This window comes from Perissodus microlepis, chromosome 12 (assembly GCF_051167445.1).
Source record: "Perissodus microlepis isolate ML-2025 ecotype Zambia chromosome 12, ASM5116744v1, whole genome shotgun sequence".
NCBI lineage: Eukaryota > Metazoa > Chordata > Actinopteri > Cichliformes > Cichlidae > Perissodus > Perissodus microlepis.
Window position 1 is genome coordinate 13,642,885 of NC_140472.1, and position 25,925 is coordinate 13,668,809.

Consider the following 25,925-nt stretch of genomic DNA (forward strand, 5'->3'; position numbering starts at 1 on the left):
GGAGGAAAATGCACAAAGAGAAGATACTAAACTAACAGGGGTGGAAAAGAAACTGGGAATCCACAATAAAAGCCCAGATCACTAAGTTCTGTTATTGTACACTTCAGGTAAATTTCCAAACTTTGGCGCCTCCCTCTGTCCCTCCCCTTTCTCTGGGTGTGTTTCTGTTTTCAAACCTCACGTACTCCATGATTAAAAGGTAGTCAACACACCTGACTTGAGGACACTCGACCTCATCATGCATCAAGACTTGTATGACAAGTTTTTTCTACATCTCCAAGATGGCAAGAGAAAATAAAAACAAGAACTCTGGTAAGTCTTTACAGAGAACTATATTTCTCAGTTTGATAAACAAATCATTATCAAGCTGATACTTAGTTGCATAAATTAACACATAACAGCTGTTTATGTACTTTTATTGTAATACACAGTAAGAGGGTGCAGAATGCTGCAGCTCATCTTTTAACTCAAAAGATTTTGCAAATTTCCCCAAATCTAGCATGTGCTCCAGTGCAGCACTAGTTTTGTCATTTAAGAAGTAGTATCCCTGTTAAGACAACACAATACAAAGCAAAGTGCCAAATAATGAACTAAGTTTACCACTCAGACAACTTGTACCAAACAAATGCAACTTTGTGCAACGACTTTAGCTTGTCAGCTTGGAAGACGTCCAGATTTCCACATGCTTTGAAAAAACGAGAATGCGGGAGTTTGCTAGTTTTATTCTGATTTATTTATATGTCTGCTTTTGTACTGTTAAAATGAAAATGAAATTTTGGCTACAGTTTGCACAATTTAACTTTAATATGAAATATTAAAAACAGCTTGACATACGTAGCGTCTTTAATCCAATTAATATGGCAATTCACTTATTAACACAGCTTGCATTATTTTTATTTTTATTAGTATTATTATCATTATTATTATTTTATAAGAATGAAAATTATAAAAATTTGCGACATGACCAATTGACCTTTAAACTGAAAAAAATCTTTGTTGAACTTTTTTAAATTTTAAACCTCATTTCAATTCAAGTCTGTCCTGTATCTAGCAAGTGAAAATAAAAATAAAATAAAATAAAATAAACAACAAAAGGTGAATCAAATAGACCATTACGGCAAGGCTGTGATGGTCAATTTGGTAAAGTAAATCCGTTGGGCATCTTTCCTCGCCTTAAGGCAATAATTCTGATGGCAAAAGAACCAAACGGGACAGGCAAAAAAACCCCTAATTTCAGTTAAAAAAAAAAAAAGTTTTGAGGGACACTTATTGTTATTGTGATTGTTGCTACTAAGTAATTCTCTGGAAATAACATGATTTCACATCAACATTCATAACTGTGTGTTTTTATTCTTTGTAGTTCTTCAGTCAAAGGTGTCACACAGATGCAGTCTGCTTTGTCTTGGTCGTCTGAACTTCCACCGTCAGGCTGTGGGAGAAAAGGTCCGCTTGAGTCATGGAGGTCGACTCGCAGAGAAGACTGAGAACACCTTCAAGAATGGGCTGGTGTTCAGCAACCGTCCAGTGAGAGTCCAGGAGAGGATTCGTCTGAGAGTGGAGAGGGATTCGATCAACTGGCAGGGAGCTCTGCGTGTAGGCTTTACCACAGTGCCACCCTCAGCCAGATCTCTGCCCCTGCCCTGCTTGGCCATCCCCAACCTCACTGACAAACCTGGACACTGGGCTGTGCCTGTAAATGAATCCTACTGCCAAGCAGGTTCAGAGCTGGAGTTTTGGGTTTCTCATGGTGGCAGCATATACGTAGCTGTCAACAACAGGCCGTGTAAGAAGCTAACAGGAGTGGACCTCAGCCAGCCTCTGTGGGCCATGATAGACATTTACGGGAAGACGCGCTCCATTTTACTCCTAGGCAAGTTCACTAGAACCACAGTTTTATCTGCCTTACAGCAGGTTTTTCCTGTTCTGTGAAGGCAGAGCATTTCATATGCTCTGACAGCGATAAACAATGAGTAACTGTTGAAATATGCTTTTGTCTTTGCTGCAGGCTCCAAAAAAACAAAGCTCCTTTGCACTAGAAAATCCTGTCCTGCACCCAAACCGCTCATCTCACCTGATTCTTACAGTCACTTTGGTTCAGTTCCTGATGTTTCAGACTTCAGACCTGATGACTGCATGTCCTGTCTTGACATGGAAATCCCAGCAGGTAAAAACAGTCCCTCCAAACATTAATGTCTGATTTCCGTTGCACATTTCTGACCACAGAGTGTGATCAGTGAAATCAGTTGTCATAGTGTGGTCTCACATATGCCTGATGTCGCATTTGTAATTAGAGTCTCTCTCTTCTGGTTATAGATAATGTCTGTGTGGTGTGCATGGTGAAGGAGGCCAGAATCACACTGCCTTGTGGCCACCGGTGTTTATGTAAACACTGTGACTCCAGAGTCTGTCAAGAGTTTGGCACCTGCCCGCTGTGTCGACACAAGATCAGAGCTCCATCAGTAAAGGAGAGGCGGTTTATAGACGTCTAAGCTCTGACACACCAGCCAAGAATCACCAAATATAAACTACCGACACACAGTGAATGGCACTTATTATGACGCTTTGTCATGTTTGGTTTTTCTGTTTGGTTAAACATTTAAAAATTTCAGAGTGATGAAATGTCCTCAAATTCATGTAAAGATGTCAAACTGGACTATTTTTATGTAAATATTGCAATTAAGTCAGTATGTGATGAGACAAAATATTGCACTAAGTGCAAAATATGTATGTATGTGAATATGTAAAATAGTATTATAACAAAAAATTTCTGTACAGTATATTTTATAGTTTGGTGTAAATCTTAAAGCAATGTTTGATTTTTATAATCTCTTGTCTTAAAATTGTTATAGTGTTGGTGCTTAGACAATGGAAATAAAAAATAAATAACCATTGTTTCAATCATCATATTTTCTTCTCTAATGTGTTTATAAGGATGTTGCTATAAGAAATAAATCAATAGCAGTGCATATTAAATAGAACATGTTGGGGGATAAAGAAATACTTGTCCACACCACACGTGTGAACAGCGGTTAAACATACCTTAAAGATTAACAAGAGAGCCAAATTGCAGTCATGACTGAAGAGACAGAGTAGCTTGAAAAGAAAAGCTTGCTTGAAACACAAGAGCATTTTCAAACACTTAGTTGTGTCAACACATCGCAGGAATAATGATGCTAAAGCAACAAACGAAACTTTCAATCCAGCGATCAGGTCACGTTGTGGTTAGCAAAGATTACAAACAATCTCGCATTTTGTGTTTGAATAATTAATTGTACAATAAAGCACGCAATAAGAAATTCATTAGTTCAAAACAATTATTTTTTATTTTCATGAATAAATTAATGAACAATACAAGAATTATAAATAAATATTCCTAAATAAACTACTATTTATAAACATTTCATATATAAAAGGGATTTATGTCAAATGAAGGCTGTGTGCAGGCAGGAATAGAGGACCCAATGTGCAGACTCACAGAGACAAATGTGAACTCAAAACTCAGCTTTAATGCTACACAGCAAAAGAACAGAAAACTAACTAAACTTCAAATATTAACAAAAGAAAAACAGGCTAACCGGCAGAACACAGTATAATAAGATGGAGACCACAGCACAGACAAAGGAAAACACAGGGCTTAAACACACAGAGGAGCAATCAGGGAATGGGGGACAGCAGGGAAACACGGCTGGGACAGATCAGGCCTAACGTGACAAGGGAAGCAAAACACATTAACATAAGACACAGACCTTCAGAGTAAAACAGGAAACACCGACTGAACTTATAGACAGACTCAGAAGCAGACACAGACACTGCAACAGTGGGAACACAGAGACGTGGGACCAGGGCAGACATGAAGACACAGACTGGACACAGAACAATGGCAGATTGATTTTCAACAGCTCTTAACAAAAGAAAAGGACCCAGAACATCAGACACGTGTGAAGTTCAAGTTCCTGAACCAGAAATTCAGGGCCATCTAGTGGACTGTTTTAGACTGCAGCTCACCCTCTGACAATCAAGTGCAGCAGCTTCCAGCTTTTATTTCAGTCCAGACCTTCATCTGCCTCTTTATAGTAAAACATGGTAACTTCCTGGTTTCTTTATTACTTGTTTATGATTTAGTCTTTTTTATAATCACACTAAAATCATTTCAGAAGTATAAAAAAAGTATAAAAAAGTATAAAACTATATGACTATATGACTAACCAGCATCTCACTGTGACATCCAAACATGAAAACGTTACGCTTTTACCTTCCTTTTTGTTAAAAGGTGCTGGCAGAGGGAACTGTAGAAACATTACAACCCCTGCCAATATCTATTATTAATTTGCTCTGACGCAGATGTCTGATAATCCTCTCACTGATCATTCCTGTGTTTTCTCTGAGATAAGTCTCTCCATGCACAGATGCTCAGTAAATTCGATGAAGCCCAGGAAACATTAGTGAATTATATTTGTAGGCATGAAGGTGATTTTCAACCATAATGAAAATATGTGTTCATATTTGAAAAACAAACAATATTTTATTGTACACTTAATTATTTGATGTGTGTGACTCCTTTGGCTCCATACAGGTGGTGGTCGAGGCCTCTTCTTTGATGAATGCTCTTTTTCCAAGAATTTTAAAAACAATTACTTCTATTTTATGATTTCATATTTTTGATTTTAAATTTGACCCATTGTATCAATTCATAATTTTAAAAAGTAATGCCCAATAACTATTTTTTATAACTGGTCCCACCTTTAATTTGCAGACATTTCCCCAAAAAATGCATTAAAAGAAACTAGAAAAAAAGGGCAACTACAGCAGGCAGCAGAGGGTAACAGCTCTCTTCTGTTGTGCATCAAGCCATATAACAGTAAGGAGGGTAAGGGAGATTTATTATCACCTGAAAACTCTATGTAAAAATAATGAATACAAATACCATTGTCTCCGTGCGAACTTAAAATTCTGTAGGAGTCTGCTGGTTTTGAATTTTGATGTGATAGACATCTGCATCAGTGTATCAGTGTTATAATAAATAAATTCATAAGCATGTAAAAGGTCTGCTAATGAGCTCAGCTTATTTATCTTGTAAAATCCTATGTGCCCTTTGCTGGCTCAAGCACCTGCTCTCCAAAATCTCTGTGCAAAATTGTGGTTCTGAACAGGTCAATCTTAACATTCAAAAGGAAAAAGACCCAGGACATCAGACACATGTGAAATCCAAGTTCCTGAACTAGAAATTCAGGGCCATCTAGTGGACTCTTTTAGACTGCGGCTCATCCTCTTACAATCAAATGCAGCAGTTTCCAGTTTTCTCTTTAAGTGCTGACTTAAGATAAAGTCCAGACCTTTGTGTGCCTCTTTAAAGTAAAAACACAGGAACTTCCTAGTTTCATTATTGCTTGTTTATGATTTCTTTTATTTTTATAATCACACTAAAATCATTTTCAGAAGTATAAAACAGTATATGACTCTAAGACTTACCAGCATCTTACTGTGACATCCAAATCCGAAAACTTGTTACATAGTTACCTTCCTTTTTGTTAAAATTTCAGTCATGTGACAAGGAAAACTTTTACAGGATTCTCTGCAGTCATGCATGCTGCCATGTTTAATACACATTCTCCTGTTAGCCCTTTCAAATCAGCCATACCTCTTCATTCCATTTTCTAATTGAACTGTTTTAACATGTAACAATGGCAACATATCAACCGACGCATTTAGAGTTTGAAATCTAAGTCTTGTGTTGTTGATTTTTTTTCCCAGCCACTATACATTAGATTAAACTGCTGAAAAATTCTGCTTTTATTGGAGTGGTCACACTTGCTGGTTAATTCCAATGGAAGCAGTAAGGATGTGCTTATTTTTGACTGCATACAGTCCTGTTACATTCAGATTTACAACAGATTAAACTAAATTCTTAAATAAGGTCACCCGGTATTGAAAAGATTAAAATACCAGTGAATCAACCAAAAAAGGATTAAGTGCATTAATCTACTTTAATTACTTGCCATCATTACTGGTCTGCTGGCTTATTTTGAGTAAGTTAATATTTCCTGAAAAGTATAAAAAGCAAAAATGAAAATATAAGTGGTTAATAATCCAATCAGAAAATGTTGTCACATGTTTCTGACTTTTGTTATCTGGTTTTATACTGTTACCATGAAGAAAACTTTAGATATATTGTCACAATTTAATTTTATGAAATCTAAAAAAAATGACTGAATTTGATTGTTTTATCAAATGAGTGTGTAATCTACACTACCAGCCAAAAGTTTGGACACAGCTTCTCATTCAGTGATTTTTTTTTCATTTGTACTACTTTCTACATTGTAGATACAAACTGAAGACATCAGATATATGAATCAAGATATATGGAATTAAGTATGAATCCTGCATCCACACGCAATCCCATCCTGTTTGCTTTTAGTTGGACCATCATTTATTTTTCAACAGGACAATGAGCCAAACACACCTCTAGGCTGTGTAAGGGCTATTTCACCATGAAGGAAAGTAATGGAGTACTGCGCCAGATGGCCTGGCATCCACAGTCACCTGACCTAAACCCAATAGAGATGGGTTGGGATGAGATGGACCGCAGAGTGAAGGCAAAGGGACAAGCAAGTGATCAACATCTCTGGGAAGTCCTTCAAGAGTGTTGGAAAACATTTCAGGTGACTACCTCATGAAGCTCATCGCGAGAATGCAAGAGTGTGTAAAGCAGTAATGAAAGCAAGGGGTGGCTGTTTACAAGAATCTATAATATAAACTTGTTTTGAGTTATGTTGAGTTTGAATTGAGTATGTTTGAGTTAGATGTTTTTGTTTACTACATATTTCCATACGTGTTCATTCATAGTTTTAATGCCTTCAGTAAGAAACTACAATGTAAATAGTCATAAAAATAAAGAAAAACCATTAAATGAGAAGGTGTTTCCAAACGTTTGACTGGTAGTGTATATAAACTATTCAAAATTTTCTTTAAAACCATTAAATATAGTGGTTAAATAATGCTTAATTTAACAGTTTGTTCCCACAGCTGTCCGTGGCAAGGTCATTCATTGGGCACACACAGCTAAGTTCTCCTGCCATCCGGGTAAGAACCGTACCATGAAGTTCTTACAACGCTTGTTCTCGTGGCCTACCCTCGGGTCAGTTACGGCCACTTGCTGTCGCCAGCCGTCCATGGTCTCACATAGCGGTGGACTTTGTCACCGGCTTGCCACCATCTTCTGGTAATACTGTCATACTTACCACTGTTGACCGCTTTTCCAAGGCAGCCCATTTTGTGGCCCTGGCTAAACTCCCGTCTGCTTTGGAAACTGCTAAACTCCTCGTCCAGCATGTTTTCCGTTTACATGGCATTCCCCAAGACATTGTGTCGGACCGAGGGCCCCAGTTTACTTCCCGGGTGTGGAAGGAGTTTTGTGCGGAACTGGGGGCCCAGGTCAGTTTGTCTTCTGGCTTTCACCCGCAGACAAATGGTCGAGCTGAGAGGGCAAATCAGGAACTGGAAGCCATGCTCCGCTGTGTCGTCTCATCTAACCAGTCCACTTGGAGCGAGCAGTTGGCCTGGATTGAATATGCCCACAACGCCAGTACGTCACCCGCAACAGGAGTGTCACCTTTTGAAGCCTCCCTGGGTTATCTACCTCCGCTCCTGTCTATCATGGAGGGTGAGCTTGCCGTGCCATCTGTCCAACATCATATTCGTCGATGTCGGCGCGCCTGGAAGGCAACTAGGGCAGCCTTGCTTAGGACTGCGGAGCAGAACAAGCGTTTGGCGGACCGCCGCCGCACCCCGGCGCCCGCTTACCAGGTTGGCCAGAGGGTATAGCTCTCGACCAGGTACATTCCCCTTCGGACTGAGTCCAAAAAGCTGTGTCCCTGCTTCATCGGGCCTTTCCCTGTTCAGTCGGTCCTCAATCCGGTGACGTTGAGGTTGTCTTTGCAGTACAGTTTCCCAATCGCAACCATAGGCGATCGCTTGAGGTAAGATAACACTCTACCAACCTGACACATTGAGTGTCTATGTGAAAATGGTAAAGGCCAACCTGAGACATTATGTAGAATACAGTGCTTTTATTTACAGTGAACAAATGACAACACGCAAATAATTCCCAGTGCGTGATCTCTTTGAGTGAGATTTTGTTTACTGAGTTTCAACAACATCCATTAAAGTTTCTATGCGATGAATTGAGCAAACCGATGAAACCTCATAACACTGTTGTCCTGAGATGAAAAATCCAATTTTCCTTTGGTATATATATTTGCTATAGCTTTTTAAAAAGCAGTTAAGATGGCAGCCCATCTGCTTGTTACATGATGATGGACCTCCTGCTTCCATGCCCAAGCTCCTATGGTGTTCATTGAGACTCTTGTCTTTTTAAAGTGTCGTATTATTTTGTATCTGTTTTATTTAACATAAACAAGCCACTAAGAATAACCAGTGGTTGTTGTCAGACTTCTTTTTCTTTATTAGCATTGTTCATGTGCAGAATGCCTCTAAGATCAGTTTTTAAAACCTTATCATATATCTACCACCTATGGGCTCAAGGTTTGCCAGGCACCAAACATTTTAACCCATCGGAAAAGAATAACTCTCAGGCTGACTAAGATTTCAGTGGGGAGATGAAGATTAGGATCAGAAATTCATCCAAACCACACAGCAGCATATTAATGACTTGTGTTGTAGATAATCTGAGATGTTCTCTTGATTGAAGTTCAGTTGGTTTTCCACGTCTTCTTTCTGCCATGTTTTTGCCTTTGCCATCAGAGACCCTCACATTTTGTTTGATAGTTTCATCTTTTGTTTTTAAGATTTTATAGTCATGTTTTTATGTTATGTTTCAGACTTGATTGCAGGATGTATCAGAGAGATATTGTAGATGAAAACTAAATTGTTCTAAAGCTAAAGAATGATTTGAATGATTGGTGATGTGAATACCTGAGAATCTTTTGCGTGACCTTTCATGCTTTCACACCCTCCACTGTGGTTTAATTAAAACAAATATGCAAAGGGGAGTGAGCCAAAATTCCTTCACAGTGATTTGAAAGAGACTACTAATCACAAACATGCAATTTATGCTCTGAAGAGTGGCACAACCAGTTATTACGTTTAGTAAGCAATCACTTTGTCACACAGAGACAGATAGGTTTGGGTAGCTTTTATCCCATCATTTATTAAATCACCATTTTAAAACTGCATTGTGTGTTTTGTCGTTATCTTTGTCCAATATTAAATATTTTTTGACAATCTGACACATGTAAGTGTGACAATTATGCAAAGAATAAAACAGGAAGGGGGCAAATATTTGCTGAGTTTCAGCACACAGTAGAGTCAGATGTCATAAGCTCACTTTTAGTCTGATACCGGCTCATGATATGCGTCCAAATGACTAAAGCATTTATTCTTAAAAGTGTTGATAATTTTTATAGTGTATAGGGGGGAAAACAAAAGACAGACCTGTTTTAAAGTAGTTTGAATAAGAATTTTGAACGCATAAAAATATCAAAACATCTTGATCTCGTTGGTGTGTCAACTGATGGAAAAACAATCAAACAGAATTAGTTTTGAGATTATTGAAACCTATTGAAAAAAATGTGGAAAACTTGACAGCTCAATTTTATTTATATAACGCCAAATCACAACAACAGTGACTTCAAGGAACATCCATCGACTCCAAATAAGTCTTTTATAGCTTCTGGCTCCACTGGAAACTAAGGATGGGGAAATGTTGTTATGCTGCTGTGGTGATGAAAAGATACTGGAGAAGGCGGGTTTTCTAAAGAAAAATGACTAAAGTGGAAGTCAGGCGTCTGTTGGCACAGGACTGCACATTACAGTGTAGTTAATGGTGATAGCAGCAGGGTATAATCACTGATCATACAGCTAAGGGGAAGTGAGATTAAGGCAAGATATACCTGTTATATAATTTTAATACACCCTGAAGAAAAGCAACCTGCCCCAAGTGAAAAGAAGTGCTACACAGGGAGAAGATGATTAAGTTCCTCTTTTGTGTCTTTGTGATTTGCGAGTTCAAGATCCTTTCAGGTTTTTAAAAAACAAAATAAAACAAAAACAAAACAAAAAGCAACTTTTTGTGGTGCATAAATTACATGCTGCTTCTAACACCTCCCAAATCATTGTTGTAAAAATATAATGTTCAGTGTGGTTATGGAGGGGTTGCAGTTAGTAAAAGATAGCTGTTTTGACATGTACATTAAGGCAAATATAAAAGTTCCTGGGACGCTCAAATGTTTTGAGATTATCTCCAAATTATCTTATTATTTAGTGATGGTTGGTTTATCACTGATAAACATATTCTATGGAAATAGAAAGAAAAGAAGCTGCGATCTGACCAAATGGATAGAAGACCATATGGTCAGCCCATTAGAACACCGCCCACTTGCAGAAGGTTTTCCCAGGGTTTGTCAGCAGCAGATGCCCAGTCCTGGCTGCTTATAAAGCTCTCTCTTTCTCAGACACACACCTTGATAAGCTCCTGCAGAGTTTCGTATCGCAGGGCTGCATGAACGTCAGTGGTGACGCTGCTGCTGCTACTACGAAGTTTCCTTGAAACTGCTTGCGTTGTTAACATGGAAACAGACACGGATGTGCTTCTTGTCACTGCAAACGTCGGCTCACTCTTTAATAATGTAAGTAGAATGGCATCACAATTAAAGTCACAATATAATGATGGTATAGTCACAGGATTATGTAAAAACTCTAATAGGCTCATGCATAAATAAGTAAGGCAGGGTATAGGGTATGAGGAAAGCTGGGGTTTTTTAACATTGAATGGGCTCCATTGCACGGAAGAGGATTAAGGCCACTGGACGTCTTTTTGTTTGTTTTTCCAGAATTCCGAGGAAAAAGTTTAGAATCCTGAAAAAGTCTTCTCGTTGTCTTATTCTGAAATCTTAGCAATGCCTTTCTTGCTGCAACTCTTCCAGTCAAACCTTCAACTCGAAGTCTTCTATTCACAGTTGAAACTAAGACTTGCTTACTACGACCGCTATTAAGCTGCGCTTGAAGCTGTTGTCCTGTGAACTGCCTATCACGCAAGCTGGTAACTCTCAGAAACATCCTCTGATTAAGCTGTGGCTTTTGATCTGCCAGACCTGTTAGAGTTTGTTTCTGAGTGCCTTTTGATGGTGAAGGAAACTGTACTCACTGACACCTTGACTTTCTTTGTAATTTTTCTGTAGGTTTAGAATGTTATGATGGTCTGTCTCTCTTCCACACACTACATTCTGCAGTGCAGTACTGTTCAACTGATGGTCACGAGGGTGTGGTGCTCCGTGTTCTCTGCTCCCATGTGTCCTCACACCCCGCACTCGCTGTCTTCTTGTTTTCCCACGCTCCTTCTGGGGGAAATAACAGAGGCAGCTGTCAGGACACTCAACTACAGAAAGCATACACTCACTAACCGCGGCTCACTAGGAAAATTGACTTGGAGTCTCACGCAACGATCCAGCGTCGGTGAGAGCTCAATCACACTCTTTAATAGCTCCCCTGACAAGGCTGATCAGCTGAAGGTGCGTGGCAATATCTTCAGGTGTGGCCAGCCACGTGACAGGGCCACACCTGTCAGGCCTGAAGGTGCCTGTCACCCGACCTGTCAGATACAGCTACACACACACACACACACACACACACACACACACACACACACACACACACACACACACACACACCTGCCTTTACATACAAGCATGAAAACACAGGAACAGCAACACAGTGCAGCAAAAACACATATTAATATTATATTATAAAATTATTTTATAAAAATAATTTCATAATTATAATTTTATAATTTATAATTATTTTATAAAATAAATTAATTCCTTCTAACAGAACCCACACACACAGATATAGTCTTGTGAAAAAGAAAATGCATTCTCTTTCAGTTCTAAGGTTTAATGTACTGAGATATAACATGTAAAACAACATGTTATTATTATATGGGAAAATGTATAAACAGTGTATCTAAAATTAAGTACACCCATATTGCTTCCATACCAGGTAAGTAGCTGCCAGCTGCCAATTAAGTGGGCGTGATTAACTGATCATCAGCAAGTGTGAGCACCTTTATGAAAAATACGTTTTTCTAGCATATGTTAACAAAGACAGGAAGACACCAGCCATGATCTTGAAATGAAATGCAATGAAATTGCAAATAAAAACCTAAGAACTACACATCAGATTCTACAAGTCTCAGTTAGAATGTTAAATGTTACAACTCATGACAGTATTTTGGCCAGAAGGACTCTGGCCAAAATAACATCTCTGATAGACAGAGTCTCCCACCCCATTTTATCAACAGATTCACACTATAACCAGGGTTTATTATTATTATTATTAGTCCTTTATTTATCCAGGTAAAAAATCTCATTGAGATTAAAAATCTCATTTTCAAGAGAGACCTGGCATCATGGCAAAAAAGTCAAAATACACATACCACATAAGTATATAACAAGCCTCTTATCTGTATTTAATTTTATTTAATTTAACTTGGCCGCACAGCTTTGGTTTGCAAATTTGCATCTCATCAAATCACAAGATTTCTCAACCAATGTCCTTAAGAAAGACCAGACCAAGATGAAGATGTTTCACCATAATCCACAGTAGCACATTTGACAATAACCAAACACAGCGTATCAGCAAAGACCTCATACAAGCCGTCAAGCACAGCACAGCAGCCAGAGGTCGTGGGGGCCTTGCAGTGATTGAGCCATGAACTCTACTGTATGCAAAAGTATTATACAGTCAAATATAAGGCCATCTGTCTGACAGCCCAGATTGTGTCGTGCTGCAGGGCAATGACCCCAAGCAAAGCAGCTCCACATTGATTTGAGAGAGTGATGAAGTCATATAGATAATGACTACTCCTAAGTTAGTCCTGCTAACATACTCCTACAAGACATCAGATCATTTAGTCTACTTAGTTTACCACACACTAGATCTGCATTTTGCTTTAGTTTTTGTTAAATAAATAATTCCACAGTGTAATATGTAATGTGCAGTTGTGTATGTGGGACGGTATTTAATCATTTTTGAACCTGCTAGGGGCAAGATAAACTATTTTATATTATGTCCTAGTAAGTAAAAGCTTAAAACTGAGAGAGGGTGTTATTTATTTTACCATGACTGCAATATTTTTAGTCCTTTAGCTTTGAACATTTTAAATAGTTGAAGATTGGCTAACCTTTTTTCTTTAATTTGGTGTAGTTATGATATAAAGCGAGATTTTATAACTTTAAAATGTATTAATAAGTGGGCATGGAAATCATGGAGCAATGTAAAAAAAATTGTGATATCAAAATACATTGTCCACAATAATACTGCTATCATGGCACTGTGATTCTGTGATAATTGAGACATTGCAATAGCAGTGATATATGATTATATCTGTGCAAGTGAAGGAGAAAATAGCATTTAAAAGGAAAAAACATGAATTAAATATCTATTGTGATGTCAGTGTTATGAGTTTCTTTTTCTTCGCTGCAAATTGGTTAACCTCTGCTGCCTTTAGCCTCACGATCTGTGAAATTTAAATAGGGACATCATGTTATCATAGATTAAAACGGGAAAGTAAATATTGTCCATTTTTGACACCTACAAATAAAAAACCTATGAAAAAAATTCTGATTTCCACATGTACTGAAAAAAATGTGTTGATCTGAGCCCAAATTATATATATATGTTTGTTTGTTTTTACATTTCATAGGTCGGTGAAATTCAAAGTGAATGGTTAAAACAACTGTACAAGGTAAGCTTGAGCCTCTGCATGTTGCAATAATAATATTACAGTTTTCAGAATGTGATATTTCTGTTTTGTTTTGTTTTGTTTTGTGGAGAGTATGGCCACTTCTAGGAAGCGAAACCTGTTTTGGTTCTGGCCACTGTTCTATTATACAGTTGTAATTACTGATAGCATATCTGCATTCAAACATCACTAAAGCATATGCTTTTTAAAAAGACCAATCGAGACAAGCTGAAAGGTCAAATATTTAAGATGTGGACATACTTCAACATACAAGAAAACATTCCACTTTAAAATTGAGAGAAAGTGGCCTCTTTTTGTATAAATGGTGTTCTTTACTAGTGAGGATAAAAAGGCAGGATGATTTCCTTTATTTTATCAAATAACCAGTAAGCAAAGCTAACTACAATGTTGCTGTTTTTATTTATCAACAGGAATGACATGTGATTACCTTTTTTATACCTTAACACCACAATGTCAACGAAACGTTTTGCACCGTCGTCGAAGGCACCTGCGGGTACCTTTGGTTTCATTCTGTGATACTGGACTTATTTTTCTACGAAGGTTTGAACTTTGAGAGTGTTTAAACAAGAGAGAAAAGTGTGAAAATGTTCATGCCTGTCTGAGAAAAATGTATAAAGTGTGTAGTACGGTGTTTTACAGCCTTAAAACATCTATAATAACTGTAAAAAATTAAGTTGGCTACTTCGAGGATTTCATCTATTTCATAACTCCCGCGATAAACGAGGGACCACTGTATAGAGTTGAGCGCGCACGAAGCAGAGATGTGAGCACGAAGACCTAGGGCAGGTCCGCAGGTATCTGTCAGCACACAGCAGAGATCTGAGCAAGAGCAAATGCCAACAACTGAGCGAGAGGGGCTGTTATTGTGTGTGCAATAATAACAAATAATAGCAAACACTGAAATACATTTCTTGCATGCAGAAATGAATTTTGTCCCCTCAAATGAAACTTTTCTTCGCGCAAAATAACCTTCTTCTCAAAATGCAACATTTGCGCATGCATTTCTTTTAACGTGCGATCAGAAAAGAGGCACAGGAATAAACAATACTTTGGGCTGATGTTAGCAAGTGTGCGCTCATAGAACCAGTAAGTCACGTTGGGAACCTATTTTTATTTCTGTTGCAGTTAATTTACCCATGTAGACCCCCATTACTACTGCCTGTGTGACAGCTATGCTGTAGAAGTAAAGTAGATAGTAGCCTGGCTTCACAGGGTATTTCTAAGTTGTTTTCTGTTGTTGTGGAGAGTAATTGTTCAGAAAAGGTTTTACCTGATGCAGTTACTGTGCTAACATACGAACCTGTTCTTGCTAATAACCCCTGTGTAAACATAGCGGCATTTGATTGAGCAATTGTGTCCACTAGAGGGTGGTGTTGATTTAATCTAAATTGGCTATGAGCCATCCTGTCATGTCTTTATGATAATCTTTTCATGGTGTCTGTTTCTGTCCACGCTTAAATGGTGTTCTCTGTAGTACTTAATGTGAGAGATGCTGAACCAGTGAAAGAGATGTTTGTGTTATTGTACTAATTTAAGAACCACATCCTTACCAGCTAGAGTGTGTGTTCGATGTGGGCCAGTTTTAAATAAAGTTCTTCAGCACTGTGACATAATTCCCCGTCTCTGACCGGACCTTATTAACAGGGAACAGTACAGAATCACATTTCAGAGATAGTGGACTAGTGTGTTCACGTTCTGTTGTAACCCATAAACTGAACGGTAATGTAACGATATCCATCTTTCACTTTCACAAAAGTAAAACATCACCACTTCCACGTCTAGTTGGTTTTAATGGAGGTGGAGTAAAATGGATCCACTCCCCCTTCCCAGCGCGTACTCCCCATGCAAGGGAAGCAAATTCTGTCGGGGATACCTGCCTTGGCACAACACGTCCTTGCACAACAACCTTGTGTTGCAGCCAATGAAACAGACTCTTCCTCCTTTGCCCCTGGTACCAGGTGTGCTGGGGCACAAGCGGTTAATACCTTTTAAATGGTTTTAATTTTCTGTCTTTATTGATTTTACATTGCACGATTAATCAGATAAGAGGAGCAGGGAGTTAGTACATTTAAAATTGTCAGCCCCACGTCAGGGATGATTGGGTACTGAAGTGTGCGTGTCTGTTTCTCAGACACGCACACTTCAGGGTCCTTTTGGAAATATTTTAGTATTATTATTGTTGTTGTTGTTGTTGTTGTTATTTGCCTGTGCCATTTGTCACTTTAGCAATCAGAATTGTTGTCTTAAGGCCAGCCAAGAAAAACAGGGGAACGGGGGACAGTAAGAGAAGACATTGAGAGAATCCGCTGGATCACCTGTTAAAACAAGAAAAAAGAAAACAAAGAGAACAACACAATACAGAGATCAAAGCAACAACTGTATAAGTATCAGTAAATACTAAATATTGAATGTTATTGAGCAGCACGCAAGGCCAACAGCGCACAATATGCTTTAAGATAGCATACAAGGAAGATATAGTTTGTGTCTGTGAGCACCCATGTGTACACCTGTGTGCATGAGCGTGCTTGAGTTCAAAAGGTTTCTCCATGTAACAATCTGCTAGAGGGTGTGGGAAGCCATAGCCCTGGCCCCAGAGCATGAAGCAGAGAAGACCCAGGCCCCAGACATCCAGAGGCCCTCCAGAGTGCGAAAGCCCAAGGAGGACCACTGGAGAGGCAAGTGCACCACATTCCCAGAAAGAGCTGAGGAGAGCACCAGATGTGGGGTCACCCAGCAGCCACGGTGCAGATGCCACAGGTGGCTGCGGTGATGAGCCCGCAGGCCATGCTGGCAGACAGTCATACCAGAGCGGATCGAGCCCCAGTCCCTGAGGTCAGAGGGAACCCCACCCCCCAGATAGGGTCTGACCTGGCCAGGGGCGCCAGGCCTCGCCAAGCAGCCAGCGAGAGTATGCGGGGTACATACCTGAGCGCCCAGCCCCGGACACTGAGAACCACCAAAGGTTCTGAGGGCATCAGTTTGACATAGACAAACTGGCACACACAGACACAAGCATACATTCCCACCCTCATGCACATAAATACAAATACTCAGCACTCGCGCAACATGGAGACAAACAGAAATGAACACTATACACCCTTTCACACTTCCCAAACATACTCTACACTCCGAGGTACAGGTACCACCGCCCCCAGGGGGGCAATGAGCCCCCAGAGCCAGGAGATGTTACCCTTTTCCCTGGGGTGGAGGGACGGACTGCCCCCGGCCCGGCAGCCGCAGGGATGGCCCAGCGTCCCAGACCCCGACCAGACTGCCAACTCCTCCCAACCCTCTGCCCCGATCGTGTACAGAGAATGGGGGTGTGAAGACCCCACACCTTACTCAGCCCGCTCATATGTCTTGTTGATGTGTAATGTTCTAAAGTGCATTTAAAACACAGGAGTGGCATGGTGCTTCCTGCCAGAAAGCAGTAGGTGTCAGCACAGCCCCTCCCGCCCCTCCTGGGGCACCGGCCCCAGGAAAGACTATTATTTAAAGTTTGTGTGTTCGGAGAGTAACAATGCACTGTGTCATACATTCAAACTACAAAGCATACCAAATGTTCTTACTTTCTTTGAAGAGGATCAATGAAACCAAAAGCCTCTGCAGAACGATTACAAGTCCAGTTTTACTATGATTTTTTTTAAGTGGTTTACCTGAAACTGAGTGTAACTGCTATATCTTTTCTATCCACAGGCTTTGGGGAACATATACTTCATCCACAAGACACTGAACAATATACAACAGTATGACTTTCATGGTAAAAAACCACAACGCTCACATACATTTTTTATTTCATCATTCATCATGTTGTGCTTGTTTTCCAAACAGAAAACCCACCACTGCACCAATGGTTATTACTCAATGCACTGCTTTGATAAAAACCAAACCGCCTTTGGTGCAGTCGGTTGTGCTGTTGCCAGTGTTGGGAAGGTTACTTTTAAAATGTATTCCACTTCCGTTACTCAATGAGAATAACCTTATTCTCATTGAGTAACGTATATTCTGAATACTTTGGATTACTTAATATATTATCATGCTTTTTACAGCTACATGAATTCACTATTGCTGTGTGATTTATTACTATTACTGAAGGTTACTCGCCATACCAATACCAACTAGACTTTTAGATCTTGATATATAATTAGTAACAATAGGGCTACATTCTTTAGGGCTATGCCTGTAACACTCTGCCTATTGCCTTCCTGTTAAATAATGTTTTGAATAATAATTTTTTAAAATAATAATATTTAAAAAAAAAAATCTTCCTCATTATGCGGGCTGCAAGTAGAGGTGACATGGGCCACGAGATTGAGACACAGGCATTAGAGCCTCTTAATGCCTGTTTTGTTTGGGTTTCCACCAGCATGGAATTACCAAAAATAGAGAAACAGGAAAATGTAATCCATTTATTTCAACAAAGTAACTGTATTCTGAATATCACCTTTTTAAATGGTAACTGTAATGGAATACAGTTACTCATATTTTGTATTTTAAATATGTTATGCCGGTACATGTATTCCTCCCCAACACTGGCTGTTGCAAAATCCTTGTCAGTGCTTAATCGTTAGACATTTCTCTGGCAAACTGTGCTGACAGTTACAAGGCTACTACTCCTATTTACAAAGAACTCAAATTTAAAGTGGAGCTGCTGTTTTGTTGTTGCATAGTCCAGTCACGTTAGGCGTGAAAAAGCTCCTCAGAAAAGCTTATGGAAGGACCAAAACCATCCCGAAGCTGCCACGAAGCTCGGTCACGAAGCAGCTTGAACCAATTGTTGCTCGCCGAACACAGTCTAATGGCCCGCTTATAGATTTGCTCATCATGTATGCCCCTCTGATGAGGTTAACACCAGTTTATTGATTGCTGTTTGCATGTTTTCTCACTCTTTTACATGTCACCTCCTTGGCTCTGCCTCTCACAGTTAAGAATTTTAAAGCAGTGCTGGAGAAGAACAGGTATATGGGCTCTCTGGACAGGGTCACCACCGTGGAGAAAGAAAAATTCCCAAAGAATTTCTGGCCTGATGTGAGTATGTATGCATGACTGTGCATCTGGGTATGCCTGTCGGGAGGGGCAAACATGGGCCAAAGGAGATGTTGGGACAAATGAGTCTACTGGGGCTTTCGGGGGGCCGTCTGCCTGCTCTGACAGGGTGATGAGACAAATTATGTGCAAGAATCAATAATTATCAATTTAGCCCTTTAAAGACACAGCTCACTGCTGTTTAGTGACTCACTCCAGTTTTTCCTCTGTTGCAGTTCAAGTGGTCCAGAAAGGGCTTCATGAGGATCCGCTGGATTATACACAACCATTACGTAACAAACATTCACCTTCACTGTGATGCACCAGCAGGGTTGAACACACTTTCATGTGTGGCTGTTTGGTGACGTTTTTGGAAAATACAATTCTCCTCTTTACTTCACTGGTTAAACTCACAGTATATAAATAATTAATGTAATGTGGTGCTCTGTTGCGAGCTTAGACTCGGCATGTTATAGGATGGTGGGCAGGGTTTTAATTTCATTAGCAAAGATGTTTTCAAAACCCTAAATTGTAAATTAGATATTCCTACAATGAACTTTGATAAATCTCACAGTGCTGCTGCATCAGTCTGTGTTTCCAGTGAATGGTGCCTGTTGTCAAGGTTGGAGTTATCGGATTGTTTCCTGTTTTTTTCCCCTCCATCTGCCACAACTCACCTTCTTTTGCCTGTGTGTGTCGGGGGGTGTTTTCACAGAGGTCTAGACCTGGTAAATGTCCACCTGTTCCATGATGCCTCTAACCTCATTGCCTGCAACTCCAGTCCTTCCATTTACTCAGCCAACCGCAATAACGCTCTCAGATATGTCATCAGCAGGTGAGATTAGCAGCTGCACGCTACTGTATGAAAACATAATATTCAAAATCTGCTATCATGTAGCTCCTCTTATCCAGCGAATTAGCATTTTAACAAAATCAACAGAAACATGTATGAGAATTTCCACACATACAAAGTACATTGGGATTAAGAATTAAAACCCTGTGTTATGACTTAAGGTAGTATTTTTATTTTTCCAGAATATCAGACAATCGGCAAACCATGCTGCCTTTCTTTGTGTTTGGAGATTTGAACTTCCGTCTGGATACACTTAGTCTGGTCCAGGTATGCAAGAGCATTCATTTTTCCCAAAGTTCAAGTGTTGCAATCGTGTACCAGTCTGTAATTTTGACATAAACCCTCTCATTTGTGTTTTTTGACCAGGATTTGTCCACTGCTGCCGATGTGCAGACGGTGAAGAAGGACAGCAGTAACGAAGTGCAGAGAATCATATATGAAGAAAAGGATAACGACCACCAGGTGATTGAAACGAGAGAATCTTGTTTTAAAAAAGAAAAGGCAGAATTATCTGCTTCAAAAGTTACTTTCTCTGCCTCCTTTTCACCTCTAGGTTCTGCTTCGAACTGAGGAGAAGCTTTTCGCCTACCTGCACCAGGCGGTTTTCAGAGAGGACAATGGCAGAGCAGTAAGAACACAATCTCACCTTTCACCCATAAAGATATCATCAGTTGCACTACTGAGAAACTCAGGGGAAACTTAAGCTACATCCACACTAGCCCGGATAGATTTGAGAACAGTGTTTTCGTCTGAAAACGCTCTACACTTTTCAGTCGATTTCACAGAGTTCACAGAGCTGTGCGTCCACATTGAAATGGCCGAAAATGCTTATGTTCCAGTCCTGCACATGGGCAAAAGCGAGTGAGAATTAAAGAATTTGAAGAAAAGCTATCTGGAGCATGTACAAACTGATATTAATCTTTTTTAGGGCTGTCAAAATTGAGAGCAATCAAACAACTGCTGTATAATGCCCTCCGCTATCTTTGTTTAATTGGTCATATGACTGCATCACATGACTAAAATGCATCATCGTTTTAGAAAGTCTGTGTTTTCGAGTGTCCACACTGCAACGGGACAGCTCCGTTTCAAAATGTATGCGTTTTCGAGAGCGTTTTCAAAACACTGCGTTTTTCCTTGGGGAAAACGCCATCTCAGTGTGGACGGGAGGCCAAAACGGAGAGAAAACAATGTGTTTTTAAATGAAAACACATTAGTGTGGACATAGCATTAGTTTGACCTCTCTTCACAGATTTCACATTAGATTCCATCAGCAGGAATGTCTTGATGCATTCTCAATCATCCAGGAGAGTAAATCTCCAAGAGTTGATTCTGTTCATCTGGACGTAGCGTTTTGTGGGAGAAACATTTCGTCACTCATCCAAGTGACTTCTTCAGTCTGAGAACTGAGACTGAAGAAGTCACTTGGATGAGTGACGAAATGTTTCTCCCACAAAACGCTACGTCCAGATGAACAGAATCAACTTTTGGAGATCAGCAGGAATGCTTCATAGAAATGACAGCGCAGTAAACACAAAAAGGGAGAAACATTAGTAGCAGTAACTCATATTATCCCCCATGTTAAATCTGCACTCACTCACATCATGCTTGTTTTTCATGTGTTGACGTTTGTAGTCATTTGTAACCATAATGGCTTCTGTCCCTCAGCTTTTGAAGTATGACAAAGAAGTCACAGCCTTCCATGATGTTATTAGGGAAGAGGACATCATGTTTCCACCAAGGTACGACCTGTAACTCTGCTACTTGCTGCAAATTTCTGCCATTTACTTTTCATGCTTTAAGAATTTGTTCCCCTCTCGTCTTGTGCTCAGCTACCCATACAGTGAAGAGCATGCTAAACCAACCCAGTACATGAACACTCGCTGTCCTGCCTGGTGTGATCGCATCCTTATGTCACATACAGCCCAAGATTTAATCCACAGGGTGAGTCTTTGTACAATCACATAATTTCTTGATGACAAACATGAACACAATTTGATATAATATGTGAGTTAGCATGACGTGTTAAGGAAGCACTTTGGCAAGCTAGCCACCCAACATTTCTAGTCAGTGTTTTAGCAGTAGCATTAGTTAGCAACATTTTAAGGTTAACCAACTATGCTGCATGACTCTGACTCTGGTTAGTTTGTAAACCTTTGCTGATAGTGATGGGTTAATTTGGGTTAATGGGTTAAGCTCTAGGGGTTTAAATAAATTAGCTAAAACAATCTATTTGGAATAGTGTTTCGCTGAAATATGTGGCTTGCTGCCTATGTTTGCAGGAAAGCTAATGTTAGTGAACAATAACCAGTGTTGCTATCACGAGTCAAGTGTGGAAGTGCCTTAAACCTGCATTCTACCTGAAAGCCACCAGATGGTGATAGCTGTGGTTGCAAAAAGACTTCTTTTACTGTAAAACACTGTGAGTCGAAGTCTGTAAACGTCCTGCTGAGTTTTGGGGATTATTCTGGATCATATAAAATTTAAGTCTGATTTGTAAACCTTGGTCATACCGTTTTGAATTTGAGAATTATTTGTAGTTTGAAACTGCATGCTCATTGGCTAACAAATTGTCAATCACAAGTCATTAGACAATGAACAAGCTTCACATACCAGTGCGACCAGCTGTTCAAGTAAAGAAAATAAAGTCTCCGCAACTTTGAAAGTCTCCATGTCAACAACAGACACACATTATGCCCATATCGTGGTCTAAACCAATCAGAGATAGTCAAGGGCAGGACCTCTCTGATTGGCCGTGGTCCAGATATTCCTATAGCCCTACGTGTTAGTACTTTTGAAAGTGCAGGCGGATAGAGAAGGGTGTGTAGCCTAGGCCCTATAGAAGTGGATGTAGCTGTGGGTAATGAGAAAAGATGAAAAGAACGATTGATAACTTTTTCGTTAAGTTAAGGCTTGATCCGTCTGAAATTCATAGCCAGTGCTCTGACATACCATCAACCTCTCAGTTTATGTTTAACACTGGTTTGGAGACGGCATAAGATAATGAGCCACATATGATCGACTCCAAGCCAGAGCCCACTGAAAGTAAAAGAGGGAAGGTGTATACAGTTTGAAGAGAGTGGCTTAAACAGTTTCCCTGGCTAAGATACAGTCAAGCTGGCAACATCACGCACTATTTACTGTGGTGCAGTGGCAGTTTTTGATACGGGAGACATGAAAGAGAAAGAGAAAAGAAGAGGAAGAGAAACAAGCAAAAGATAAATGTAAGCTGATGTGTGTTTGGATAATGGGAGGTATTATGTACGACGTGTATCCTGAAACAAGATAACATTCATTAGTAGAGATTGGGAAAACTTCTGTTTAGCTTTGTTAGCCACTTGGCTATATAGTAAACTGTAGAAAGACAGGTCATCAGAGGAGGCCGAGATGATGAGTTAACAATAAGTGTAACATTGTCTACAATATTGCCAAAGAAGAAGTTAGTTAGTTAATCATTTACAAATCAATATTGTCTGTATGGACAGCAATTTAAAAGAAAAAGTGAACATAAACAACGTAAAACTGCGGTGTTAAGCAATGCAGTTGAAAAATTTGGGTGCACCTAAATTTTGTGCTGTTTCACCTTAAGTGTCTTAGGTGCACCAGTGCAACCGTGGCAAAAAGTTAGTCTATAGCCCTGCTACATGACACTTTGCCAATTTAAAAAAAAGTATTAAATACCTGAGCACGGTTTTACATGCACACATACTGTATAACCTTTAATATGTAATGTGATGTAAATCCACTATGAAAATAATCCAGCCCAGGCAAATGTGATACTCAACATTTAACTTAACATGATTTAAGAAGAATCTGTTGGTTATGTCTACATATAAATGATCTTATAGTTCATTCTTCTTTTCAGAGAGACGATGGTGAGAAGAGTGTCGTTTACAACACAATGGGTCCTAATGTCTGTTTGGGAGATCATAAGGTAACAGATTACATAAGCAGTGTGTTGTGCACGTTGTGTAGGTCACAAATCAGCCATGTGGACTGACTCTGATGTGTTTTGTTTTTCTTCTGTAGCCTGTGTTCTTGTCCTTCTCACTGAAGACAAATGACCACCTCTGATACTTCTAAATGGTAAGAAGTTTCACTGAGTGTGTGTGTGTGTGTTCTGTACTGCATGTGCAAGTGCAGCTGAGTCGATGTGGTAATTCCAGTGAATGGATTCAGTGTGAGAGAGTGAGCACAGTAATCTTTCTCTGGTCCCTGGAGAGCCATAACCCTACTGGCCCAGTGGAGTCGGGATATGAACTAAGAGTAATGCGTGCGGGACATAAGAGATCCTTTGTGCACATCGTAGTTGGAGTGCAGGCGATCTGCACCTTTGCTGATCTATGTCTATTGAATCCTCCTCACTGTCACTGTGGCTACACATTAGGTTTAATGCTGGCCTGCTTTTCATTAATTACCACATGGATGGCTGGCCGGAGACACATTCATTGTGCGGGGCATTTTTACGGCCATTTTTATGGCCATGATTTTGTTTTGCTGCCATTTCAATTAATTTTTTTAAGGAAGTACTGCCTTTTCATGATTGTCCTTCTTCACAATGGGAGTGCTTGAAGAGGCTACAACTATCTTCTTTTGTGTTTTTGACATTTCAAGGCATATGAAAGGTTTAGCCTACTGCTAGTATTTTTAGGCTACATTTTAGCTCTTGCAAGGTGTGTTCATAAACATGTTGTTTATGTAACCGTTGTTTTTTTGTGAAGTAATGCCTTGTGTCTTGTCTAGGCTTCGCTGCCTCCGTCCTGATTGGGTGCTGCTGCCTAAATCAAGTCAATCAGCAAAGCCCTGCATGTCTGGGGAGCTGTACTTCTGGCCATTTTGACTGCTCATACTCACTCATTGGGTTTTGGAGGCTTAAATGCCTTTGAGTTGTATTTTTAGCCGCATGTGATTTTGTTTAGACTGTCTTTGTAGGGTAGAGCTGCCTTTAATTTGTTATCCCTAATTTTCTCCTGTTTATGTGGTGATTAGGTAGGTTATTTTTGTAGGGTCTATATTTTGTTTTATTTGGAATTAAGCAAGTTAACTTTTAATTTCTTTTTAGGGATGTTGTGTTTGTAATATTGGCCTTAGCTTTCCTTAAACTTAAATGTCAATCTGAACCAAACCGAGATTTAAACTAGCAGAAAATAAACATTTAACAAAATAATCTTATTAAAAATTATTTTCTTGATATTTAATCTGTGTATTAATAAATATACTATAAACAATGTTAATGTAACTAAAATAGTTGGTGAAATGAAGGAATAAAAAACTAAAACTCACTTTTGAGAAGTACATGAAGTTTGATCCATGCTTAATAAACTTAAGCTTAAAGTGAACTCTCCAAGTTGCCTCATCTATTTGTCAGAGAGTTGCAGTCAGCTTTGTTTGCTAAGCAGCTTCTACACTTATCTTGCAGGTGTGACTCACACAGTTATTGTGTATGCTCTTCATCAGTAACAAGCAGCTCATTTGCTGTGAAACATAAGCTTTCTATTCTCCCTCTCTTATCTCCAGTGGTGCCACAGCCATAAAATATTTCTTAATGAACCGTTTAGAAAATCTTTCCCCCGACACACACAAAGAGAAAAAAAAACCCCAAATGCTTCTAAAATGTGAAATTTAATTTGTATAGCCATTTCATTTAGTAAAATCAACTGCAAAAAAACAAAACAAAACAACTTTTTCTTGTTGCTTTTTATGCATCAAATTCTCTATAAGGACTTACCAGAGTTCTTGTTGTTGCTCTGCTTCACCATCTTGAAGAAATAAGTAATACTTCTCATATGCAACTGGATAGAAGATATGCTTGCGTCTGTTTGTTGGTATGAATGTCATGAAGTGACAAAATGGACTGGTTTCTATGTAGCGCTTTTATACTCTGAGCACTCAAAGTGCTTTACACAACTTATACATTCACTTATTTGCTTAAGCACCTTTTTCTATGCTTTTTATCTAACATTCACATACAGTCATACTCTCCTGAATGCACTGGAGAGCAACATGGGATTTGGCATGCAGACTGGACCTTCCAGTTAGTAGGTGACCTGCTCTACCACCTGAGCTACAGCCACCCCATTTCCTCTGTGCAGTGCGGAAGAGCATCAGTCAAGGTGGTGAGATGGACTCGTGCCCTTTGTGACTCTGGTAGTTCTTCTGAGGACACACATCTTGCCACACCTTCACCATCTGTGAGCACAAACTGCTGCTCTGCCAGCATGTAGAAAAATCACAGAAGTGAAAACCATTACTACTATTAGAGCTCAAGTTTGG

At 39.5% G+C, this 25,925-nt stretch overlaps 2 protein-coding genes across 2 annotated transcripts; both read left to right on the forward strand.

The window, feature by feature from the left end:
- Window positions 1–212: 212 nt before the first annotated feature.
- LOC146375927 (E3 ubiquitin-protein ligase NEURL3-like) lies at window positions 213–2,874 on the forward strand. The gene is made up of 4 exons (XM_084946887.1): window positions 213–312; window positions 1,361–1,870; window positions 2,006–2,164; window positions 2,314–2,874. Exons 1-4 carry the CDS (start codon window positions 255–257, stop codon window positions 2,487–2,489), a joined length of 903 nt encoding a protein of 300 aa, XP_084803013.1. The 5' UTR covers window positions 213–254; the 3' UTR covers window positions 2,490–2,874.
- Window positions 2,875–10,481: 7,607 nt separating this feature from the next.
- On the forward strand, window positions 10,482–24,934 carry LOC146375928 (inositol polyphosphate-5-phosphatase A-like). Its single transcript, XM_084946751.1, has 14 exons — window positions 10,482–10,643; window positions 13,718–13,759; window positions 17,474–17,537; window positions 18,702–18,805; window positions 19,039–19,158; window positions 19,279–19,637; window positions 19,838–19,922; window positions 20,022–20,117; window positions 20,209–20,283; window positions 21,321–21,394; window positions 21,485–21,596; window positions 23,518–23,586; window positions 23,682–23,738; window positions 24,396–24,934. Exons 1-13 carry the CDS (start codon window positions 10,584–10,586, stop codon window positions 23,724–23,726), a joined length of 1,305 nt encoding a protein of 434 aa, XP_084802877.1. The 5' UTR covers window positions 10,482–10,583; the 3' UTR covers window positions 23,727–23,738; window positions 24,396–24,934.
- Window positions 24,935–25,925: the final 991 nt, after the last annotated feature.